Source organism: Armigeres subalbatus, chromosome 3 (assembly GCF_024139115.2).
Source record: "Armigeres subalbatus isolate Guangzhou_Male chromosome 3, GZ_Asu_2, whole genome shotgun sequence".
NCBI lineage: Eukaryota > Metazoa > Arthropoda > Insecta > Diptera > Culicidae > Armigeres > Armigeres subalbatus.
The window spans coordinates 122,398,531-122,424,000 of NC_085141.1; the positions used below are offsets into that span (position 1 = coordinate 122,398,531).

The 25,470-nt window shown below is 39.2% G+C and overlaps 1 protein-coding gene across 1 annotated transcript in view; it reads right to left on the reverse strand.

Annotated features, from left to right (window-relative positions):
- Nucleotides 1–345: 345 nt before the first annotated feature.
- The window catches only part of LOC134221058 (uncharacterized), a 136,495-nt gene continuing 111,370 nt past the window's right edge, over nt 346–25,470 (reverse strand). Inside the window, exons 3-4 of the mRNA XM_062700237.1 lie at nt 14,802–14,936; nt 346–1,735 (exon numbers count right to left, since the gene is read on the reverse strand). Of these exons, the coding sequence (XP_062556221.1) occupies nt 1,064–1,735; nt 14,802–14,936 (807 nt within the window). The 3' untranslated portion in view covers nt 346–1,063. The remainder of the gene's footprint in view (nt 1,736–14,801; nt 14,937–25,470) is intronic.

Here is a 25,470-nt window from a genome sequence, read left to right on the forward strand (position 1 = left end):
AGAGTGTTCGCAATATTAACCAAATTCGGAATATGAGTCCAAATGGTATTCAGTTTTATTCATCGACATCGGCTGTGTAGATCTCGATAAGTAAATTTTATCAGAGCATCATTCGGAAGAATGCAAACAGTTCCTAATTATTGAGTAACGAACATTGCTTGAAGAGTATGTAAAGAAAGACTACCTACCGAACCATTTTGAACTTTTACAAGTAAATGTCGAGCGATAAGTCAAAAGTAGCGAACTAAAAATTCAACTCAATGATTGTTCACTCGTAGAGAAACATCTATAGCTCGATATGCCTAATGAATCGCTGAGAATGTGCCAGTGAAAAGACGAGATGAATTTTAGTACATAAGTATAACGTACATATTTTTGTAACCATTTCTACGCAATTAACCTTCACCTTATTATATTGAGAAGTCAGGCTCTGCCATTTTCACCGAAAATCAAAATTAGGTGGGTGGTTAGTTAGTATTTTAATTGCCAATGGTAACTGCCACCTCATCAATCGGTCGACCTGCTCTGCTCTTTCAAAAAATGCGGTCGAATATAAATACGATTAAATCTGTGTCCCAAACCATAAATCGTAACCGACTGAATCTGCTGCCAATAGAACTCGAGTTTAGCACGAAAGTTCATGAACCATCAAGCTCGTCTCTCGGAAAACTTTTGTTTGAATTTTTCACTTTTCAATTTGGCTGGCAAATTAATGCTTCATTGGTCAAGCGATGGCACTTTGAAAGTTTCAACAGATTGTTAAAACGGATATTGGAAATCCGACCACGAAGGCTTGCGAAGGAAGCCTGCTAGCAACTACATGGAAAGCGATTATTCGATAAACGACTGCCAATTCAGTTGCTTACCTTTTCAAATCACTGAGCTGGAAAAGCAGAAAAACTGATTGGTCACAGGTATTATTAAGCATATCTCTCCTCCCACCTTTATTACCAACACGTCGGATAAGTCGCTTGTGTTTCTACAACTTGTTTCGGAATTCGTGTGCATAAACTAAATGTTAAACTGATTGCGTCATTTGAGTGGTCCTGTGTTGTTCTTCATTCTAGCCGAAATACTTGTCTTGGATTCTGTACAAATACCTTAGCCGATTATCATCACTGTTAATTCGTTCGTCATCCCTTGGTAAGTGCTGCTGCAGTTGTGTGTGGCCACGACCGCTGGGAAAATAGCTGCTCTGGAAATACTCAACCTCTTCATCGTCGTTTTCACCATCACCGTCGTCGTCATCGCGTAGATTGTTGGGCAGCATCACCCGTTCGTTGGAAAATCTCATCTCCTGTGGTCCACCATTGGCCACAGCAGAATGGAGAATTTTATGCGCTTCCTGCTGGGCCTCCTGTTGTTCTCGTTCCAGCTGCCTTTGTTCGGCGGCCAATGTGAGCACACCCCCACTGTTGTCTCTACTGCTGCTAATTTCCTTACGATCGTTAATTTGTTTTCCCGTTTCGCTGGTGGCACTGCCGAGGCTGTCGCTTCCGTCTCTACTGCTAGCGACGCTGTTCGAGCTGATACCGGCAGGTTCCTGATTTTCCGCAGACCCCAGGTCGTCCTCCAGCTGGCGTTGGGGGGCGAGGTAGCCGTAGCGCCGTTCCAGTGGAACTCTGTCGTGGTGGAAACGATCCGGGCTACCAAAGTGGAGCGGATTTTCATCCTGTGGAAACACATCGTGGCTTCGCTTGCCGATTTCACGGAGGATGGCCTGATTCCGGGCGACCTGTTCGGGAAGGAAGGGAGAAAAGTGAAAAAGTGAGAAGGTAAATAATTGCACGTTTACATGCTAAATAGTGGTAATCATCGGCTTATCATAATGGGAACTGACTGGTAGAATCAGTTACGTTTGCTGGGAGATAATTGGTGTTTATGGGGATTATACAAAACCATTGATGCGAGTTTGACTGATTGTGCAACGATTCAGTAAATTCCCGCATTCCATTTAATATGTAATCCAAAGCTATGCAATAATGAAGGGATGTGGGGGCATTGAATACATGATTTGAAGCCTCTATGGCAAAGTGAAATTTGATTGGTTTTTAGATAATTTTAACGTTTCAGAAACGCACTAGTAATACAGGTTTGAACGATTTACTCCATTGAAATTACTCTCAAGCATTGCATTGACTTATGAATACATATGTGCAAATAGCATTACAACTTGTAACTACAAGGGGGCTGTGATTTTGTTTCTAAAAATATCGTTGTTGAAAGCAAAATTGTCCTTTGACTAAAAATAGGAAATGCTTTTGATATATGTAGAATAATCTATTGCACAGATTGTACATGTAATACGTAATATGATTCGAGAGACCGAGGCCTAATTTAACACCTCCGGGATCTACTCTGTACAATGTTTAGCCATTGAGCCATGCTGATGTATCTGCTCTCGTGTTTGCCAACGCCAAATCAGTTGTGTATCAGTTCTCCAATAATTTGAAACCCATTTTGTCATCGTGTCAACCCACATCCAACCACTTTCTAGCCATTTGGACCACAAAACGAACTTCAGAACTGTGGGTATCGATTTTAAATTATGCTACACAACCTCCCCCACCCTCAGCATTTCGTTCCGGTGTTTCCCACTTTAGGCATAGCAAACCTTCCATCACGTTTTCTCTATCACGTTTTCTCCATGGACTACCCTTCCTAAAACCGCAAAATCCACTCGTACCGCCCAGCAGCGCAATCCAATTTCATCATCATGATATATTTTCGATCGAGGTTCATTCAAGAGAGTGCGACAACATATGAAACAACGGAACGTTTGGCCTTTTCCCGAAGAGGTTCAGACCAACCACCAATTGCGCAGAGATGCTTCCTTTTTGGGCTACAATGTATCTAAAAAAACCGCGGGAGCACGTATTTTCCTCATCAATGATGGTGACGGAGAACGAAAAAAAACGCCCAAAGTTTGCAGCAAGCATGAAGTTGTTGAGTCAATCGCTTGAATGGCTTTTCAATGTTGTTTACCAACCAGACGAGATGAAGTCCGTTTTCCGTACCGCGTAGCCTATTTGATTCGAACGATTTAAAACAAGGGAGTAGACTAGTTCAAGCATATGTGGGAAAATTTCAAACTTTGTTCATCATGAAATGGGAGTTCTGATAAACTTTAGTTGTACCGAAGGGCTAGATGCTCGCCAAAATAATAAGTGCTTGGAAGAACTCGTAAAACCGTAATATGAATTTTTTGTAATCTATATCGATACAATGAGTTGAACAAAATGCGTCCACAGTGAAAAGTTCCCAAAAATAAACAATGTTTTTTCATAAACCCGATACAAACTTTCTGCCTGTCTCTCCTGCTGGAATTTTTTTTGACAGAAATGCAATTTGAGCATAAATAATTTCATAAATTTCTAAAACAATGTTGAACAAATTCGAAGAGCTTTCAGATTTCTTTTATTTTGATATCTGTTATTTATTTTCCACTCCCTTGAGCTCTAGGTCATAATTTTCATTAAATATTTGTAAGGGCATCATTTTCATTTAAATTTGCATAACACACGACAAATAAGACAAATAAGTCAAATAAGACAAATAAGACAAATAAGACAAATAAGACAAATAAGACAAATAAGACAAATAAGACAAATAAGACAAATAAGACAAATAAGACAAATAAGACAAATAAGACAAATAAGACAAATAAGACAAATAAGACAAATAAGACAAATAAGACAAATAAGACAAATAAGACAAATAAGGCAAATAAGACAAATAAGACAAATAAGACAAATAAGACAAATAAGACAAATAAGACAAATAAGACAAATAAGACAAATAAGACAAATAAGACAAATTAGACAAATAAGACAAATAAGACAAATAAGACAAATAGAAGGAATATCTGGAAGAATATTCGGAGGAACTCCTGGAAATTCCTGAATAAATATCCAGTGGAATTCCTGCAGGAATATCCGGAGGAATTCCTTAAGAAATGTCTGGAGGAGCTTCTCTGCCGTAATCTGGAAAAGTGACGTAACAGCCATTTTACAACATGCATGTTTTCCATTTTTCTGTTAAAGAGCTTGATGAGTAGTACTCGTTAACACCATTTTTGGAAAATGGCGTATACGTCACTTTTTCAGATTACGGCAGTTCTGTAGGAATATCCGAAAGAATTCTGGGGCGAATATCCTAACGAATTTCTTGAGGATTGGGCTGGCGCTCTACCGCGAGAGAGCTTCCCTCAGACCTTAAAGGTTCCCCCAAAAATCTTGAGGAAACGTATTAAAAAAATCGCCACGCCGATTCACGCCGCCGCCGCCGCCGGCTAAAATGGCCTTCGGCGTGACGCCGAAAACGCCGCCGCCGGCGAATATCGGACTGGCGCACACCTCTACGCCCAACAGAGCGCTGGTCCCCACAAGTTCCTATCTCACGCTTCCACGGGTCGTCCGATGACAAAAGACCGCCAGCTAAGGGTTGTGTACTTAGCTGGTAGTGCAGCCTGGGCACTGTTGTCCTTCTGACATAGATAGAGTGAGAAGGTACGCCTCGAGCGTCTGTTCACCAGGAGGTGCGGCTCAAACAGCGTCTGCCTGGTACCCAGCAGCTGATTAACGAAATGCTGTATCGCGTGAGTTATACCTAAGGTGGCAGCCCTACCAGCGCGATGTATGTAACGCGACCCCGGTAAGGTAGCTTACTGAAGCCTCTCAAATACCACGAAAAATGGAGATAGGAGAAAAAGAGAACGTTATTTTTGGCAACCGACCCGGCAACGAAATAAGGACTATGATTGGAAACTCGGTACCTGGAATGTCAGGACCCTAAATGAACCTGGACGAGTGAGCCATCTGGCTCGTGAACTGCAGAAGGTTGGAGTGAACGTGGCCGCTATTCAAGAAGTCCGATGGCCTAGATCCGGAGAACGTGAATTGTGAGCCGTGGACCCCACGACCAACACTGCATTCAAATATAACATCTATCACAGCGGCGGCGGAAAATCAGAGCATAATTTCGTATTAATGGGCAAGCAGATGAAGCGAGTGATGCGGAGGAAACCCATTAGCGAACGAATCTGTGTGTTGCGGATACGGGGCAAATTCTTCAATTATAGCCTAATCAACGTTTACGCACTGACGATAAATCGGACGACGTGAAGGACACGTTTTATGAATGTCTTGATAAAGCCTATGGAGAGTGCCCAAAGCATGACGTGAAAATTGTTATCGGAGACGCTAACGCTTAGGTCGGCAGAGAGGACTTTTTTCGTCCCATAATCGGTAGAGATAGCCTTCACTCCGCTACCAATGACAACGGTCTACGGCTAGTAAATTTCGCTGCTGCCAGAGGGATGGCCATCAGTAGCACCTACTTTGCACGAAAGAATATCCGAAAGCACACCTGGAGACACCCAAATGGTGAAACTTGCAATCAGATAGACCATGTTCTGGTGGATGGGCGCCATTTCTCGGATGTTATCGATGTGCGGACATTCAGAGGTCCGAACATTAACACTAATCACTAACTCGTTCGATCAATCACGGTTGTCAACTGTATCGAACGAAAGATCACAGCGAACGATGCGTTACAATATCCAGCGATTGTCGGCGGAAGGAGTATCGGCTGAGTACCGCCAGAAGCTCGACGAACGGATAAGTTCAATCAACGTTAGCGACAACATCAACGATCTATGGGAGTCGATCCTTGGAGCGGTGAGCACAACAGCACGAGAAGTGGAAGAAACTGCACAGAGGCGACCCAGGACGGGTTGGTTCGATATGGAGTGTCAGAGAGTGACAGACGAGAAGAAGAACAGAAGCCGGATGTTGGTGTCGGGTACTCGATCGAACAGAGATCGATACAAGGAAGCAAGAGCAGCCGAAAAACGAACCCACCGCAGAAAGAAGAAAGAATATGAAAAACAAGTGATTAGCGAGGCGCAGAAAAAAATGGAGCAGAACGATATGCGGAGGTTCTATGAGTCTGTCAATAGCATTCGGAGAAAGACAGCGCCGTCTCCCGTTATGTGCAATGACCAACGAGGGAGTTTGCTGACAGATAAAACCGAAGTGGCTGCCAGGTGGAAGCAACACTTCGAGACTTTGTTGAATAGTGGAAGTGACGGTGCATCGATGAACAGAATAAATATTAACGACGATGGGCAAGCTGTGGAGTCGCCTACACTAGATGAGGTTAAAAAAGGTTGGTTGGATGGCCTCTTTTGCTTTAAGAAAGGGCACAGTCTAGAGTGCGCCAATTACCGAGGAATAACCCCCCTTAATTCGGCGTAGAAAATTATGTCCCGTATTCCGTTCAACAGATTGAGACCGCTTGAAGAATACTTCGTCGGTGAATACCAAGCAGATTTTCGTGAGGGCCGATCAACGACGGATCAAATGTTTACCCTGAGACAAATCCTTGATAAATTCCGGGAGTACAACTTGCAGACACATCATCTGTTTATTGATTTTGACGTCATTTGTTACCTTAGATGGATTAAAGCAGGGTGATGCACTCTCGAATCTACTGTTCAATATAGCGCTCGAGGGAGCGATTAGGAGAGCTGGCGTGCAAAGAAGCGGTACCATTATCACAAAATCGCATATGCTCCTTGGATTTGCGGACGATATCGATATTATCGGGATTGATCGCCGCGCCGTGGAAGAGGCTTTTGCGCCTTTTAAGAGGGAGACAGCGAGGATTGGACTCACGATCAATACCAGCAAAACGAAGTACATGGTCGCTGGCAATCAACGTGGGTTTATTAGTGGTGGTGGTAGCGAAATAGTGCTGGATGGTGAAAAATTTGAAGTGGTAGAAGAATTTGTGTATCTTGGAACATTAGTGACGTGCGATAATGATGTTACCCGCGAGGTGAAAAGGCGTATTGCAGCTGCAAATAGGGCTTATTACGGACTTCGTAACCAGCTTAAGTCCCGTAGTCTGCAAACGAACACAAAACTCGCGCTGTATACTACTCTGATTCTTCCGGTGGCTTTATACGGCCATGAAACATGGACGTTAAAGGAGGCTGATCGGAGAGCTTTCGGAGTGTTTGAGCGTAAGTTGCTGCGGACAATACTCGGCGGTAAACAGGAGAACGGTATCTGGCGGCGCCGCAAGAATCACGAATTGTACCAGGTGTATAAAGGGCTGGATATTATTAAGCTTATTCAACACGGCAGACTACGGTGGGCTGGTCACGTTGTTCGTATGCCGGAAGAACGTCAAGCGAAGATAATATTCAGTATAGAACCCGGAAGAGACCGCAGGCTTCGTGGACGGCCGCGTACACGATGGATTTTTGCAGTTGAAGAGGACCTGAGGGCGCTCAATGTTCAGGGCGACTGGAAGCGATTGGGCCAGAATCGAGTCCAGTGGAGAAGGATACTCCATTCGGCGTAGGTTCATCGAAGAGCTGTAGCCCATCAAGTAGCAAGTAAGTATCTGGAGGAATATCTGAAAGAATTTCTGGAAGAACATCTGGAAGAATTCCTGGAGGACGTATAGCTGGAGGAATGCCAGGAAGTAATTTTTTGGTTTATTTGTCTTATTTTGTCTTGTCCTTTTCCTGTATTTGATTTCAATATATTTGTTAACTTCGTGTTTGCAAATGTGAATGCGCTATTTTCTAATATCACGCTAGATACAAATTTGATCGTTCTCATCGCTCCTTTCGTGCCGTGCGCCACGAGAATATATGCTGTTGGCTGCTCTCCTAAAATGGTATTTTTGTATGTAATTTAGAAAAGTGGGTTAAAGTAAAAAATCTTTCCTTCAAAATTTTATGCTGATACATATTCTTTTTATTCCACCAAAATCGATCGTTGTAAAAATTCAAAACTTTTGTCAGTTGGGTTTTGCAAAATTCGGTTCCTTTATGTCTCAAATCACTTGAGAGAGATAATGAGAAGCAAAAATTTCAGTTGTACTGTTGTTCAGTTCAGTATTAAGAGCTTATTTCAAATCTACGAAATAGTAGGTCCACGTTTTTTTAGGAACATTCCTCGATAAATTTCAAATTATAAATAAATATTTGGCGGTCTACATAGTGCTAATGCAATACATATTGAGACATCCATCCTGAACAGCGTACAAAACACGTATATAATGTATTGAAAAGTAGCCATATAGGCATTTGAATGAATTATTCGATTCAATTTTGAACTAGACCAACGGACCGGGAATTATCCATCCCAAGACGCTTAATTGACTCACTCATTCAGACGGATACAACGATGCTCCATGCGTTGTATGGAAAATAAAATAAAACCGCACGATGAAAGACCAAACTAACATTGAGTTGAATAGCAGAACAAAGAGAAAAGTCAATTGGATCCTGGTAAAACATTTTTGGACTAGTCTAATGTGGAGTTATCTGGCCGCTCGACCTTTAGGAGCATCCAATGAATGGAACGTAGAGAAACATCCCTCCTGAGAAGGTACAGGTACAAAACATTCCGCAACATTTGGGTATAGGGGAAGCCTTTTCCAAACATGAACTGAGAGCGGATGGGGGTGGTTCGGTGGTAGGAATGTTTGCCCCTTAAGTGGCCTTCATCCAGATATCATCATCAAGTGGCATTTTATTTTTTTCGGTGGAAGACCGTTACGATATGAAACCTTCCACTCCAAAGCCAGTCATCCGTTATTGTTTGCTATCTTCGCACTGTTTGTTTGAAAATGAACCACTCTATACTGTGGAAGGTGTACGGTGGAATGGGAACGAAATCGGAATGAAATCCTTTTAAGATTTTTTTTGCAAGCGAGTTCTGCATCTCGAAAGGGGTGATATTACAATCACAGGGTGCGAGTTCTACATTAACAAGATCTTCTAAAATCTTGTTCAGTCGCATGATGTTGTTGATGACGATATCTTTGGAGCCCTCAAGAAAAGTTAACGATATCAAATTTGGCGATTTAAAAGTTATTCCAGTAAAAACGGACTACAGCCATATTTCATCTTAGAGAATAATCGTATATTATTTCAAGCTTTCAGCGTCACAACAAAATGATGGTTTCTAGAAGTTGTTTATAAAAAAGCAATTCATGTAAAATCGAACTAGTCAATAGGATAATCTACAATCTCATACTCGCATGAGAAATGACCCACGTATAAAAATTTGTATAAAACAACTAGTGTAGGTACTAGATTTTTTTATCAGCTCTCATATGATCGCATATTTGTAATAACCGATAAAAGTGTGGTGCAATTATATATTATTTATACACGGAAACAAATGCATACCCACAGGCATGAATAAAAAATCATGAAATCATGAATCAGGTCAGTTCATGAAACCATGATTATAATTCATGATTTCAGGAGCATTATTCATGGTACTAGGCAATCCTCATCAGTCGACAGTATGCATAACCGGTAATACTTCGAACACTCCATTCCCAAGAAGTAAGAACGGCTGAGAGGTAGCACGCCGGACTCTCGCTCAGTGTACTCCAGTTCAAATCCCCTTTTTTTTTATTCTGTCGATCTTAACAATCAAATTGTAATTGGTTGCGTTACAAGTTGATAATAAATCATGAAATCATGATTTATATTCATGGTGTATTTTCATAGCATGAAAACACGACGGATTCATGGAATCATGAATTATTTTCTCATTTCTGGGAACGAATTTTTACCCGTGTAAACAGCTAAATAAACTCTATGATCCTGAAATTTGTTCCACTTATAAAAACCATAGTTCTTACCAAAAATCTAGCTCGACATGATGGTGATACGCATTTCCTCGTAATGGGTTTTGAATACATGTTTCAATACCGTACACATAAAGTAAACAATAAACTTTTACCATGTTCCAATAATAAATGGATTCAAATTACATCTCATTTGAAAACGTGATCTTTCAATGACATCCCATACATTATCCATAACCATCAAGCACAAAACATGTCACTGCTTTCCCACATGTGTTTCAGTTGATTCAGGCTGCTTGTAGTGAAAAGTTTTGCTATACTATCCAACTTGGCGATGAACGGCATTGAAAGAGGTGACATAATGACAGCTGATGCTTCCATATACTCAATAGTGCTGGCGGTGGTGGTCTGCTTGCCGTGATACGAGTCCTCCCCGGTGACACGCCCATCACGCTAGGGTGACCTTCCCCTGAAGCCAGGTATCACCATCCCATAATCAATATTTCTTCAAAATTTCCATAAACATTCATCGATGCTATAGCATAATATGCTGCCATCATATGACGTATCATTACCGGGAAGAGGATATCCCTTTATCAACCTAAACACATTTGTCAGTAGGCAGGGTAAGTTAGTCTGGAGCGCTAGTAGCTACACAACTTTCACTTTTTCAAAGCTTCTTGACTTTCACGGTGTCTGATTCAACATGGTCAACTGCCACTGACATGTGGACTTTTGAACTCATGGATGCAAATAAAATCCTTTATGGATTGGAGTATAAGTGACTGTTTTGGGGTAGGTAAGGCTTTGCGGGTTAGAATATTTCAAACAGAAGCGGCTACTCCAAATTATCACCAGCATTCTCTTATAATTATAACATGTGATTAACACTTTATTATTCAAATTAAAAATTAAAACTTCGGTATATCACGGGTCTCCAGTTGGCCTTGCGTGTAAAGGTGTATGATTGCCAATCCGGAGATGGCGAGTTCGATTCTCGGTCCGGTACAATCGGTAAGGACCTAGGCGACGAATAAAGGATCACGATTGGAAGCTTGGAACATGGAACTGCAAGTCGCTAGGTTTTGCAGGTCACGACGATGAATTACATCCCCGCAACTTCGACGTCATGGCGCTGCAGGAACTTTGCTGGACTGGACAGAACGTGTGGAAAAGTGGACATCGAGCGGCTATCTTCTACCAAAGCTGTTGCACCACCAACAAGATAGGAACTGGCTTCATATAGTGCTGGACAAGCTGAGGATCATAGGCCGTTCCTTCAACTATAAGCATCATCAACGTGCTCTGTCCATATTAAAGGAGACCTGACGACGAGAATAAAGCGTTCTATGCAGAACTGGAGCAGGAATACGATGGATGCCCACTGCGGGACGTCAAAATTGAAGGGAGGAAATGTATAGACCGGTCATCCGACCGGATAATCTGCATACCGTATCGAACGACAACGGCCAACGATGCACAAACTTTGCAGCCTCCCGTGGAATGGTAGTCCGAAGCACTTTCTTCCCCCGCAAAAATCGCCACGATCACCTAACCAAGCAACGGAAACCCAATCGACCACGTTCTAATCGACGGCAAATTCTTCACTGGCATCACGAACGTCCGCACTTACCGCAGTGCGAATATTGAATCCGACCACTACTTCGTTGCGGTATGCATGCGTTCAAAACTCTCGAAGGTGTGCAACACTTGTCGAAGCCAAACTCCGCGGCTTAACATTGGGCGGCTACAAGACGATAGACTAGCCCAAGACTACGCGCAGCAGCTGGAAGTGGCACTGGAATGGATGGAGGGTGTCGTATGCCCCATCTAGGCAAAGGGCGATAAGCTGGATTGCAGCAACATTGATGAACGCCTCATACAAGGTACTCTCCAAAATTGTATGCTATCGACGAACACTAATTGCAAGAGAGTTTGTGGGGCAGTACTAGGCGGGATTCATGGGCGAACGCTCTACCACCGACCAAATTTTCGCCGTACGCCAGATATTGCAGAAATGCCGCTGTATACGATATAATCGATTCAAACCAGCGATGGCAGCTAATGCTAATGCAGATAATCCAATACGGATGATCCAGGCGACGATAAATCGGGTGATGTGCGTAGTTCAAGTTTCAGGGGTATTCTCGACTCCCTTTGAAACGTGCAGAGGATTACGGCAAGGTGATGGTCTTTCGTGCCTGCTATCCAACATTGCTTTAAATTGCTTTCACGAAGTCCGTTCAGCTATTTGGTTTCACTGACGACATTGATATTACGGCACGTAACTTTGACAAGGTGGAGGAAACCTACATCAAAGTGAAAAGGGAAGTTAAGCTGTGGAAGTGAAGCAACAGATTTTGAAAAATGCAATTTTGGTGATATACTCATATTTTATTACCGAAAATGATATCTATCTATCTAGTAATGATGGAAATATTGACAAAACATATGATGGACATTACCTGGATCATTGGAATATATTTTGAGCATCACTATTATGCAAACTGTGATAATTCGGCGAAACCTGATGAAACCGCCTTGTATTACATGTATGGAACTACTGAAAATATTTAAATGCATGTTATATTGTTTGCGTTAAATTGAATGTAAACTATACAGGAAACATGTATGATAATAAATTATGGTCGTAAACCGTAAACTATGATCGTAAACCGAATCGTCCTGGAATTTGAATTAAATGGTCTACTAAATCAATCACTTTCATGATGTCCCCAGCCGTGGTATCAAGTCCTGCGATTATTTGTCTTTCATTTTCGTCTCAAATCCTGGCATATGAGATGTTTTAGGGTCTACAAATTGTCCTGGAGTTTGAATCAAATGGTCTACTGAATCAACCACGACTTCCATGATGTACTCAGCTACGGTATCATGTCCTCCGAGTATTTGTCTTTCATTTGCGTCTCTAATCTAGGCATATGTGATGTTGTAAGATCTTCCAATTGTCCTAGAGTTTGAATCGAATCATCGGTATCAAGCTAATAATGTGCTCCGAATATTTGTGCCTCATTTGCGTCTCTAATCTAGGCATATGAGATGTTGTAGGATCTCCAAATTACTCTGGAGCTCTTATCAACTGTTCTACCGAATCAACCAATACTTCCATGATGTCCTCCGCCGCGGTATCAACCCAATCATGTCCTCCGAGTATTCCATGATTTGTGTTTCATTTGCGTCTCAAATCCAGGTATATGAGATGTTGTAAGATCTTCAAATTGTCCTAGAGTTTGAATCAAATGTTCACCGAATCAACCACGACCACGAGGATTCACTGCGTCCATCAGTGGTGTTGGATTGCATAGGTGGGCAACAAAAGCAGTTTCGCCCTTTTGAAATGATGATATCGTTATGCTGTCTTTCTGGCTTAAAACAAAGCCGTCTCTACTCTATCTGATTTGCGATTCAAGATTGCGTTGTCCACGACACGTTGCCCTATCACGTATATCTTCTGTTACACTCAAGCCAACTATTATTATGCGAGTCGATTTTTTTATTTTTTTCGTGTATATTTGCACTCAATTCTGTATTTTTTCCTCTATTCGCTGGTGTTTTTCCACCGGAACGTGATAGTTATCTTAGCACGAATGAATTTAAATTACTTCTTCAGTATTTTCACTGTGACTTAATTTCAAGTCTAAAATAGAAATAATACCCAAGTAGTTCATGGATACAGTTTCACTCGTCGTATCGTGAAACATTGTTTTGTAACTGCGCCGTGTGATGGGTTGTCATCAGTAGTCAGAACAACCTTCACTGTTGATTGTTGAATCTTGAATGTTTCGCTTTATTTCCAAATAAGTTTTATTCTAAATTAAGTCTACATAAAATAACAGAGATAGAAGAGTGGGAAACAGAGTAAGAGATAGACGCCTGGACTGCGATTGACTATTGGTAATTGATATATGTTTGTACTGTAAATAATGAAATACAACGTATGCGTTAAGGGTTGCGTTCCCACAGCAGGGTTCGTTGCCGTCAAGGAGGTCTGTAATTTGACCTTCTTGCTGGCAACTACTTGCCGGACGATGCAGCATGGTGTCATCGTTTTATAGAATAATGTCACTAAATTTGCATGGCAACCAGATGTTGGTTTAGTTGGTTCGTGAGAATTGAACCACTTGAAAATAGAGGTGTTACTGAGATAATTCAGATGTGAAATGATGATGTGTTTATATTACGACAGTTTTGTTTTGAAATGTTCTTGTGACGGCAACCAGAAGCGTTGTAGAAGTTCGCCATAGCACAAAAAGACTAAGGAAAAACCCTGATTCATCAACCTAGCGGTGTTTGTGCCTTTCTCGTACATTAGATATACTAAAAAAAATTGAGTGAGAATTTCTTGGCGTGTTTTTTGTATATAAATCGTATTATGGCCATAACTTTTGATCCCATAGTCCGATCTGGCCAATTTTTAATAGAAAACAATGGGACAGGATTCCCCGTCGAATGCAAACTAATCGGATCAAGATAAGTGCCTAAAAGATTTTGCGCACTTAAATACACACACGCACACACATACACACAGACAGACATCATCTTAATTCGTCGAGCTGAGTCGATTGGTATATAACACTATGGGTCTCCGGACCTTCTATCTCAAAACCGTCTTGGAAGTGAATATATAGCCTTTTCGTTACACCTTGGTATACGTGAAAGGCAAAAATGACCAAAACATTTTCTTTTGAATCGCGTTTCTCAAATAGCGCAAATTTGCTCAAGATTTTCCTTTGAAATCTGAAAGCAAGTATCCCAGATATGATCCCCAACTAAGAATCTTTGTGGGGAAATATAGGAAAAAAAAGTGGCTGACTTTCAAAGCTGTAAATACCTCAATTTTTCAACGTTTTCTTATACTGATTTTTTGTAAAAAAAAATTTGTGAAATAAACATTAAAAATGGTATACATAAACCTTGGTATTGTTTCATAGAAAAAACTTTCAAAAAATTGCGTAAATTGAAACATTTTTTTAAAAATAAAATTGCGTTACAAAATAAATCAGATGAAATGCGGCCGAGTAATCAGCTTTGGGGAAGCCGACCAAATAGCCCTTCTCCATACAAACTTTTTTTTTCATCCGGCAAACATTCATTGTTCATTGTCATCATTCTCAGGTCATCATCATCTTTTAACTAGCTATCTTAGGTACGGGGCTCACCTGCATCGAGTTTTCCTGCATTCGCCTTCGGGCCATCTCGAGGATGATTCGCTGTCGCAGCACATCCAATGGATTCACTATCGACAGCGAAGCCTTCGTTCGTTTGGCAGGCGAAACCAAACTATTATCTTGTGGCTGAAAAGGAGGGAAAGAAAAAGAGAAAAGTATCCTGTTAGTACCTGTAAGCAAGTAACCTACACACTTAATTTTTTTTACCGGGATCTCAGCAAAATGGTCAACTTTTACCGAGATTCGCACAGCCGTGCCCCAGCAATCATGTTTTTTGCCGAGATTTCTGTCAAAATTGCTTAAAATCAGCAAATATTTTGCCGAAAATCAGCTAACAAACGTCATTTATGCTGGAATATCAGTTTTTTATTTTGCTGGCGCACGGCTGTGCGGATTTTTGCCGAGCTGCAGAAATAAAAACTGAGTGTGTATCGTCAATTTTAGTCGACCTTGCTAAGAAAGTACTGTTTTGACTCAAATCCTGAACATGACTCATGTTCCGAACCCTGGTGTTTTGGCGCCCTAAAACTAAATCTTTCGCCGATTTACGGAGGACCAAGAATTGAATTGAAATGGCCATTTAAATCCGAGTGTTCGGATAATGAGTCGATTTGAGCCAAAACGGTACTTTTAAAGGCTTAAATATTGCTGTCCCAAAGACCCCAACCAGCCAAGCTCTATATTAAAATAAGTAAAAAATAAGCTGCAAGTGTTTTCTATATTCACAAGCATTTGACATTTCCTGTCATACATTGTATATTTCTTTCTTCTTGCCAAATTTGGGACACATGTTCTCAGTTCTATGGAGATGATTATAGAGAGTAGGAATGTCATTAGAAAAGGGGCAGAAGTGTTGTGTAGGAAACGAGTAGCTTAGTTTAAGTGAACGCATGGAACAACTTGAAGAAATGAAGGAGGCAGAAGATAGATGAAAATTAAGTTCAAAAAGAAGAATGAAGGAAGAAAAACGAGGAAAAATAAGGAGAAAGAAGGAGAATAGAAGAAATAAGAAAAAAAATGGAAAAAAAACAAAGAAGGAAGAAGAAAAAATGTAAAATGAAGAAATTAGAAGGGAGGCAGAAGAGATGGATGAGGAATGAAGAAGGAGCCTATGTAATATTCAGCCCGGGAGCAATTTTCAACCTATTGAAGTATTAAGCCAAACGGCATTCGGCCAATCACTAGGGTGTCCCAGAAAGTATAAGCACGATATTAATGTTATTGTTTTCAGATAAAGTTTAAATGACAGGCATTTTTTTTTCGAGGCGCCACTAATTAAACTTTTTTGGAGAACCCTTATTTAATATGTCGCATAAAATCAGCTAACAAATCAAAAATTAATGATAACCAACTAGGCATCTTGACGCGTCCTCTCCCAGTCAGGTGAGATGGCATTGATATAATCAACTACCCTTTTGGGATTATCCGTCCAAATCTCTTCAGGTGGCATGTATGCATCATTTAAGATTTTGAACCTTTGTTTATGTCATGCAGCACAACTGCAAAGCAGATGCTCCCATGTTTCACGTTTCATGCTATAGAAATGACAGATCATCCGATAGTCGTGGGTGTTCCTATAGTTGCGATAGTAGAGTGTGCGTTAAATCTACGAATCAAACGCAGCAACCCATTAAGATATGTCAATATACGAAGCAAGTGGAAGCAGCATTTATTATCTTCAAAAACTGGAAATATCTAGAAAATACCTTACTAAATTTTCGCCTCTGCACCAATAGTTGCGGTAGTGTTCCTACAGTCGCGAAGCCCGTAAGAAAACAATAGGACTCGCAGCTATAGGAACACGAATTTAAAAAAAATACCGCAAATATTGGAACAGTATACCAATAATTGGAATTGCTATTTTAGGACGGTATACATGGAATACATGCGATGGAAGCATTTTTCCAATAAAATAGATGGGGAACGCTTTAAAATATATATCCAAGGTAAGCGAAATGAAATTTCGTTTAATTCCAGGAGCATGAATAGTGTTGGAAAGTACTTAGGGAGCATCCGTAAATTACGTAACCCTTAGAGAGGGAGGGGGGTTTGCTCAGAGTGTGACAATCCAAACAAAAATTTCAGATCCTTCATACAAAAAGTATGACATAGGGGGGATGGGGGGTCGAAAATGGGCAATTTTGATATTTATTCGGACAGTGACAGGTAATTACTGAGCATCATTGTTTACACTATAATATTTCGCTCTGTGATTCATAAATGCCATTTGGTTAAGTTTTTGTTGAAATGCGAAGCTTTTTCCATGAAAAGCGTGAACAGACCCCGCATGAAAGGTCCACTATTTCCATCATTCACTGAGTTAGATGGCGAAATAGAAGATAAGAGCATCGGTGCAGTTTGCAATGGGTTTCGGAAGTATGGTGAGGAGTTTTTATTTCAGGACATTACAAAATCTGAATGTAAATCGATCTCTGTGAGCCATATGCACGAACGAAAAATCGTTCAATCTTTTCCCGTAAAAGTGGTTCTTCTGTTCTGGATTGGGATAAATCTGAGAACATCGAAGAATGAAGTCGACCGAACAAGACACAAAATGAACTACGGACTTTCAAGAAGCAGGAGAAGAAAAGAAGAAGTGAATAACATGCCGCATATGTCAGAACATGGCCCATAATTTATTCGATAAAATTTTGTGTGGAAGATCGTTATGCAAGGTGATGATGAACCATGAGTAAATATACAAGAACCCAGTCGGAGGGATTGCATTTTTTATTGACCATCCATTTATCCCGATTAGTGGATGATCGTATTTGCAGCCAACCGTGATTTCCCATGGAGTCTCAATTTCTGTAATGTGCTTAGGTACGAGCAGAGTTGTGAAATGCCATTGGCATCCATTTGTCTAATTTCCCGAAACCTTTATAAGTACGATACCGTCATGACTCAAACTCCAAACATGACTCGTGTTCTGAACACTCGCTTTTAAGTGGGCATGTTGGCTTTATTACATTGTAATGTTCTTCATAAGGGTCTGTTCACAAATTACGACACGCAGAAATCCGAGTTTTTGACCCCCTCCGTCCCCCTCGTAACAAAAAGTAACATTTTTGATACCCCCTCCCTCCCCCATGTAACGCGTAACTGTAAAAATTTTAAAGGCAGATTTTTTTCCTTCTCTGAAGCATTTGGGTTTTGAAATTTTTTGAACACTGTTGGAATAGGGACGGCTCATGATCAAAAATCAAGGATATCAAGGATACAGCTAGTAGAAACGAAAATAGAATTTGCGATTATAACCATTTACATAGTTTTGCGGAATTAGTGTCAAACGGTATCAAATTATGAGGTGGATCGAACCTGTAGCGCTATGGCGTCTAACAGGACATTGCTGTTAATATGTAGGGGAAGAGGTTCGGTTGTGGGCACCCTTTTGTCTTTGATCCATAGCTTTGGCCCTAGTTGATCTTATGCCGACATTTGTATACCAATGGAAAGCTACACAGATAAAAATATGTTGTGATTTTAAATGTATTTTCATGCACATATTTGGAGCATGGAAATAAACGTACCATTCAATTGATCTCACTGTTTTTTTAAATCGAAATAAATTTAAACTGTGCTTTCTTGTAAAAGTCAATCAAATTTAATTGAATATCGAATGTTAATTCGTTTAATAGGGTTGGCTACAATTTTACACGTAGTTGAATTTTCAAATTTATTTGCTGTGTAGACTAATAATCTTACTACTAGCGAAAAAAAATAGTTTGATTTTATCTGTTTAAAAAAAAATATTGACAATTTTGCAAATTTGACATTTTCGGACATTTTAATTTTATAGTTCGGTTGTGGGCACGCTTAAAAAATCAGCTAAAAATAAAGAAGCAAGAATAGAAACGACCCAGATTTAAAGAAAAGGAATAATTTATTCATTCTAATAGTCAAGTGGCACTAAGAAATCAGATCAATTCACCTAGCAGTGATTATGCCTCCATCGGTGCATTAGGGAGGATATTGAAAAAATCAAAAAGTCTAAAATAACACTTTAGGTAAATGGGTTTCATTTTTTTATTGATTTACGTTGTATTGATATACCTCACACTACCTCACAGTAAAAAAAAACTTGATTAATCACCCTAGCGGTAATAGTGCCTTTCTCGTTCATTACAAAAAGTGTGGATGTAATAACTAGACTTACCCAAAGAATAAAAATATGAGATAAACTCACTATTTCAATCAATTATGTCTAAATACAGTCGCCTCTCCAGATCGAGCAATGGAAGGAAAATTTAAATGGGTACTAGATTCAAAAAAGCTCGTTGCTATGAAAAACGACAACAAAACATAAAAACGTCATTTGAAATAAATAAGGGGACAACTAAAACGATATTGAATGATTTGCCAATAAAATAAGGGTGCTCATAACCGAACCAATAAAGGTGCCCACAACCGAATTTCGCAGTCTTTTCGGAAAATAAAGAGAAAAAATATCGGGCTGAAATTTAAACGTAAATCGTCATTGAGCCTCAAAATAGATTATATTTACTGTATAAATATGCTTTATGACACTTTGAAAAAGGCACAAAAAATGTTCATGTTGTTTTTTTTGTAAAAAAAATTGATTTGCCCCTAGTTCAAAGTATATATCCCCATCCGGTTTTATATTGAGCACAAAACATCATGTTACAATAGCAAACTAATAACAGTTGTCAGAACAACAGCATCTATTATCTGTCAAAAGCTACGTAGGGGTGCCCATAACCGAACCCCCTCCCCTAGTTTAAGCCGTTATGGCATGTGAGGCAAAATGTCTTTCAAATGGAATTATGTCGAATGACAAGTTCCATTTTTGAAAAGAAATCTACTCTCAAGCTTCAGATGTTATATTTAGAGCAATGTACCTTAGGTTAAACATTTTGGACCACTCAAGTGCTATAAGCTCATTAAAAATTAAAAAGTCTTAGAAAAATTAATCAAATGACAATCATATGACCTTTCACAACACTACCCAGGAAGAAAAGAATGACCAGAATAATAAAACATGATATGGACTTGATTGATATAAGAGATAAAATAACAGACAACAATATCAAAAATTTGCACCAAAATATCATTTAAATAACAAGATATGCCATGGATAAGAACAAACTAATGGCACATGATATTGATCACTTCTTACAAATAGCATAACATAACATTTCTGGTAGGCACAAGCAAACAAAGAAACGAAGAATTTTAGATCGTGAAATGGCAAAAACGTTTTTAGCCGAAAAATATCTAATATTACGCAATTTATAATCATAAATATCATGATAAAGTGTTATTGGATGTCAATTTCCATACATTCAATTTTCTTTCTCATATTTAAAACGATAATTATTATGATAAATGGCGTAATCTGAATAGGATATAATCAAGACATGATTTTAATTGAGCTATGACAGTACAAAGGACTAGATAGCAAATAGTTGGAATACGCAGCCTGAAGTGCTGGGAGTCTCTATGGAGCAAAACTGGATTCAGCAGAAGGTCAAAAAGATGAACGGCCTCTCTATCGCTCAACCAAGGGGACAGAGTTGATAAGAATCAATATTGTTACGTGCGACAATCAGCATGCTTTAGTTCTGTTTCTGCGTTCCCAGATGCGAATTTCAATGCATATGAACCGGACAATAACACCCTTGTTGAGCAAAATAGACAAAGTGTCGTTCCTCAAATTGTAATAATAATCAACGATTTTCGCAACAACATTCATAGGAATCACTGTCAACAATATTGAAAACAAAAACTAACTTCTAAACATAATTCAGCGTCCCGGATATCAATAATTATTGTCTATCAGGAACAAAGTTAGTACTCTTATACCGAAGTTGAATGTTTCTCCAGATACAGGCAACTTACCCAACTTCGGAAGTAGTGCGCTGGATTCGCCCAAAGATACGCTTAACAACGCATCAATTAGTTTGACAGATAAAACTTGGGAAGAAAGTTCGGTTCGGAAGTCCCGACTTCCGAATTCTAATTTGTGCACGGTCTGACAAATATCGTGTAAATATCAGCTAACTATCATACGATAACTATTAGGATATAATATTTTTGGATACCAAAGTATTGGCAATTAAAAGTGAGGTTAGGTGTAGAAAAAAATCAAAATTTTAATTTACGTTCTCTCTTATCACTTCAATTTTAAGGGTTTTCTTTACCAAACATTTTCTTCCATTTTCCACACAAGAAATAGTGCATAGAACGTGTCAATCACCAATTTATCGAATGATGATCCTTCGTTTTTAACCTCACTTTTATCTGCCAATTGCTTACTCCTTATACACTCATATAAAAAACATTAGCATCTTGAATTTATCCAAATCAATTTTAGAAAGTTCTTAAATTGCATTTTATTAGAAAGTGAACATAGATCCGCGATTTTCGCGACTAGAAGAGCAAATCCGTGAAAATCGCGAACTGTTGTAACAGCACTGAATTTGCTGATCTGGTGAACAGGATCTTTTAAAAAGTGAGCCTCGAATCATTCACACACTTCAAAGATCCGGATCATATTAACGGTTCCGGATCTGAACGTCCATCTCTAGACAGAACCATTATCCATTTTGATCCCATAGTTTGATCTGACCACTTTTTAAAAAGTTGTTACGAGCAAACGAATGAGAGCAAGTGCCTGTAAATGGGCGAGTCGTTTTAACACGTTTCTGGGGCAAACAAATATTTTTGCCTTAAAAAAAACTTCTCTTAGTAGGGATTTACCAAGCAGCTCGACTGAGATATATATTCATAGGTCATCAACCTTGCAAATCAACATGCCGCGCGGCAATACGATGCACCACGTGACAACTTCGGATAGCAACAGCGTTGACCGAAATCGAACGAGGTTCATCGATCAGCAGAGCATCAGCAGAATTGGTGAAATGCACAATCAGCATTAGTAGGGTATAAGTATGACTTATGTTGCAGGAGCAAGTCAGTTCTAGCTCAATTAACAAGTAGTAAAGTTCAGATTTAAGTGATCAATTGTAAATTAATCGATTATTTGAATAAATAAATTATATTTTTTGCCACTCGTGACGCGACTGCTATAATTATATTTATCCATTAAATCAAATAATAACATTTAAGGAAACATAACGTTACAAATTGGTCTTCAATTGACTCGATAGCAGCGCACTTAAATAGATTTGATTTTGTTATAGGATAACTGTAATTAATTTTAAGATTATTTCAATTTCTTTAAGGTTTGTCTTGTCCTAACTTACAGTTCTACGTTCAATGTGAATATGTATATTAGTCACGTATAGTTTGTCACACGTTATGTATATGCTCTCTTGAATGTTCCTGTTTAGATAATAACTAAGTTTTATTTATAAGTAAACTCATCAGGCAAATATTAAGTTTACCAGTTCAACAAATACATAAATATAAAGAGAAACAGTATAATTCAATAGTTAACTTCTTCCAATAAATTCTTAATATTTCGCACTATGCACCACTCATGAAAACGTTTGCTAATCTACTCCTTTTTTGAAATCTCCTGTATGTCAGCTCATGACACTTGAGCTGCCTTAATAATACAAAGGGTCTATCGCTCGACGCAACACGGTCTTCATAGAATGAGTATAATTACTTTAAAAATACATTAAAAATAAAAAAAAAACTTATAGCGGCCAGACTTTCCAGTTGATTTTTGAGGAATTTTTAAACCTCTTCTTCTCTACCACTTTGATTTCTCCGCCAAAAAAGGACGCACTACCTGACTAATTTTCACAACACACAGTCATCATTCTGAGAATATCATACATCTCTCACATGTTGCAACATAATCGAGTATTCACCTAGTATATATGTCTGTACAGCATATACTTTTACATGAATTCATTCATACTTGCAAATACTTAGGTAGGTACATCCAAATAAAAACTTTTCCTTCGTCTTCACGATCTCTTGGGCTAGCATTCTATTCATGTTACCTAATTAAAAAGTCTACACATGTTACGTTTCTGAAATTTTATCTGCTTGCAAATTGTCTGACTCAACCGGGCTTAGGATCTTCAGTATGATATAAATGTATCTTTATAGGATGAGCTGCGAAAGGCTGCACACATGAACACTCTACCATACAGACAGTTGGTAGTCAGTCAATAACCAGCTCTCTGCCTTTAATGTTACAGCGATTGTGGCGCAAATATTTACACCCGAATGAGTACAAATAGCACACCCCCGCGTGCCGCACCCGAAGCATTTGTTTGCCCATTTGCTTACGTTCACGTCGATCCGCCGCAAATTGGTTCAATTTGTCGTTCGTTAGTCCAGCGATTGTCGGGTCATTGTAGTGTCTGAAGCAAAGGGACAGGTCAAGTCTTAACAGAAAAGCACGATTTAGGCATGTTTAGTACCATGGACAGTTGAAGAGGACTGATTTCAATAGACGTACGTTGCCTGGTTTACATAGTATTCATGGACTTGACGGATGCACAGTAGAGTGATTCAAATTTTGACTTTTTTGCTCCTCTATGCTTAAACGATAACGGTTACTGTTTTATTAATCTTTCTAAAATTTTAGCTGATTTGCTTGAAACTACACTGAGCACGCGCAGTTTTAAATTTGTATGAAAATTACTATAAAAACAGTCACTTTTGTGAAAAGTCGTTCCCCAACGATGCTCATTAAGCTCTAAATATAGGGTAGCAGTACCAATAGTGGAGGTATTAGTGGATCCACAAAAGAAAATATTTTTTTAAATTGATGATTACGGGAAATTTACAACTTTAATATCTTTGCCAACAGATAAACTAATGAATTTGCTAACAAAAATGCGATTGATGTCACTTAACACCAACAACTTCCAAATATTGCTTGCACCACTACTGGGTACACTGTTCCCTTAGTGGCGGTAAAAATTAACTTTGGTTCCCATAGTGGTGCTATCCATTGATTTCTTATGAGACTCGCCACTATTGGTACAGTTGCACCACTATAGGTGCAAGTGAGTCAATTTTATTAAGGAAAATCATTGTTTTCAATAGTTTTTCAAGCGAAATCTCAAGATAAGTTGTATTTGACATGATATTTAAAGCACGACGCATCAACTGAAACCATCGTAAAGTTCATAATTATGATAAATCTCATTAACCTTCCGGGACTCGCATGGTCCTGAATCGCTCACGCAGCACCGCTCGTGTTGTGAACGGGAAGCGAGCTTTTTTCAATGGTGTTGTACTTTTTACAAAGATGCGAGTCCCGGAAAGTTAAAACCTCACTACCTCCACTATTGGTGCTACCTCTACTAAGGGTACCCTATATGACATTGTTAGCAACATAGAAAATGTGTATCGTGTATAGGAGATGCACAACTTGTTATTAGATCACGCAAAATTCATATGTAGAAATTTTGTACTCCTTATGGCAGGAAGAGAAAAAATCCGTTACTTGGGGGTCCGCTATTGGGCAGTTTACCCTAATTTTCCATTTTGAATTATTCAATCCATAAAAATTTATCTATTTACCGATCGAACAGTAAAATAAAGAAAGATTTACCGTAAATATTATCAAAAATTTTCTTACGTTTTGTTATTCATCGACATTTCCGGAAATAAAATTACTGGAAAACTGCAGTTTTTTACAGTTCATATTTACTTTTGTTTAGGGAAGATATATAAAAATGAATTTACATTTCCTTTGAGGCAATATAACTCAGGAACGGATTTTCCCACTAATCAATTTGTTTTGGGGACAGCTGTGTTTATATGTATATAATAAAAGATGGAACATTTCGCAGAAAAAGTTGAACAAATGTAAACCTTCCTGGACTCGCACCGTTGTAAAAAGTACAAAACCTTCGAAAAAAGCTCGATAGTCGTTCACAACAAGGTCGGAACTGTGTGAGCGATCCAGGACCATGCGAGTCCTGGAAGGTATGAGTTCTTTTTTATTGTTAAAAGTTTTTTTGATTGTTAAAACAATCAAGCTCGAATTGAAATCGATCTAGAGTGCGCCGCTGCAATCAACTAGAGGAGTGGTTCTCAACCTTTTTCTTGAGAGGTATCCCTTCAAACTTTTGAATTAATTGAGGTACCCCCTATGCTTTTTTATGTTAAACAAAATAATCGTAGCTCTTAAGATACATGAAAAATGGACCTGAGAACTAACGGAATATATGGCTCTCCATAAACTTTTCTGAAATTTTCATTTTCTTTAAAACTTCCCAATTCAAATTAAGGTCATACATCGAGCTTCCGATAGAACTTTTTCAACTATTGAAGGCTTCCGAGAGTATTAAAAGGAGGCTTCCGAGCCTCTTGAAAGTAGGATTGCGCGCCTCTTCCGAGAGAACCTCTCGAGCCTCTTGAAAAAAGGCTTTCGAGTCTCTTGAAATGCAGTTTTCGAGCCACTTAAAAGGAGGCTTCCGAGCATCTTGAAAGGACGCCTCTGAGCTGCTTGAAAGTATGTTTCCAAGCCTCTTGGAAAAAGAATTCCGAGCCCTTTGAAGAGAGGGTTCCGAGCCTCTTGAAAGAAGGCTTCTAAGCCCCTTCAAGGGAGGCTTCCGAGCCATTTCAAATGAGGCTACTGAGTATCTTGAAAATACGTATCCAAGCCTCTTAGAATTCCGAGCATCTTGAAAGGAGTCTTCCGAGCCTTTTTAAAGAGTCCCAAGCCTGTTGAAAGGAGGCTTTCGAGCTTTCTAAAAGAAAC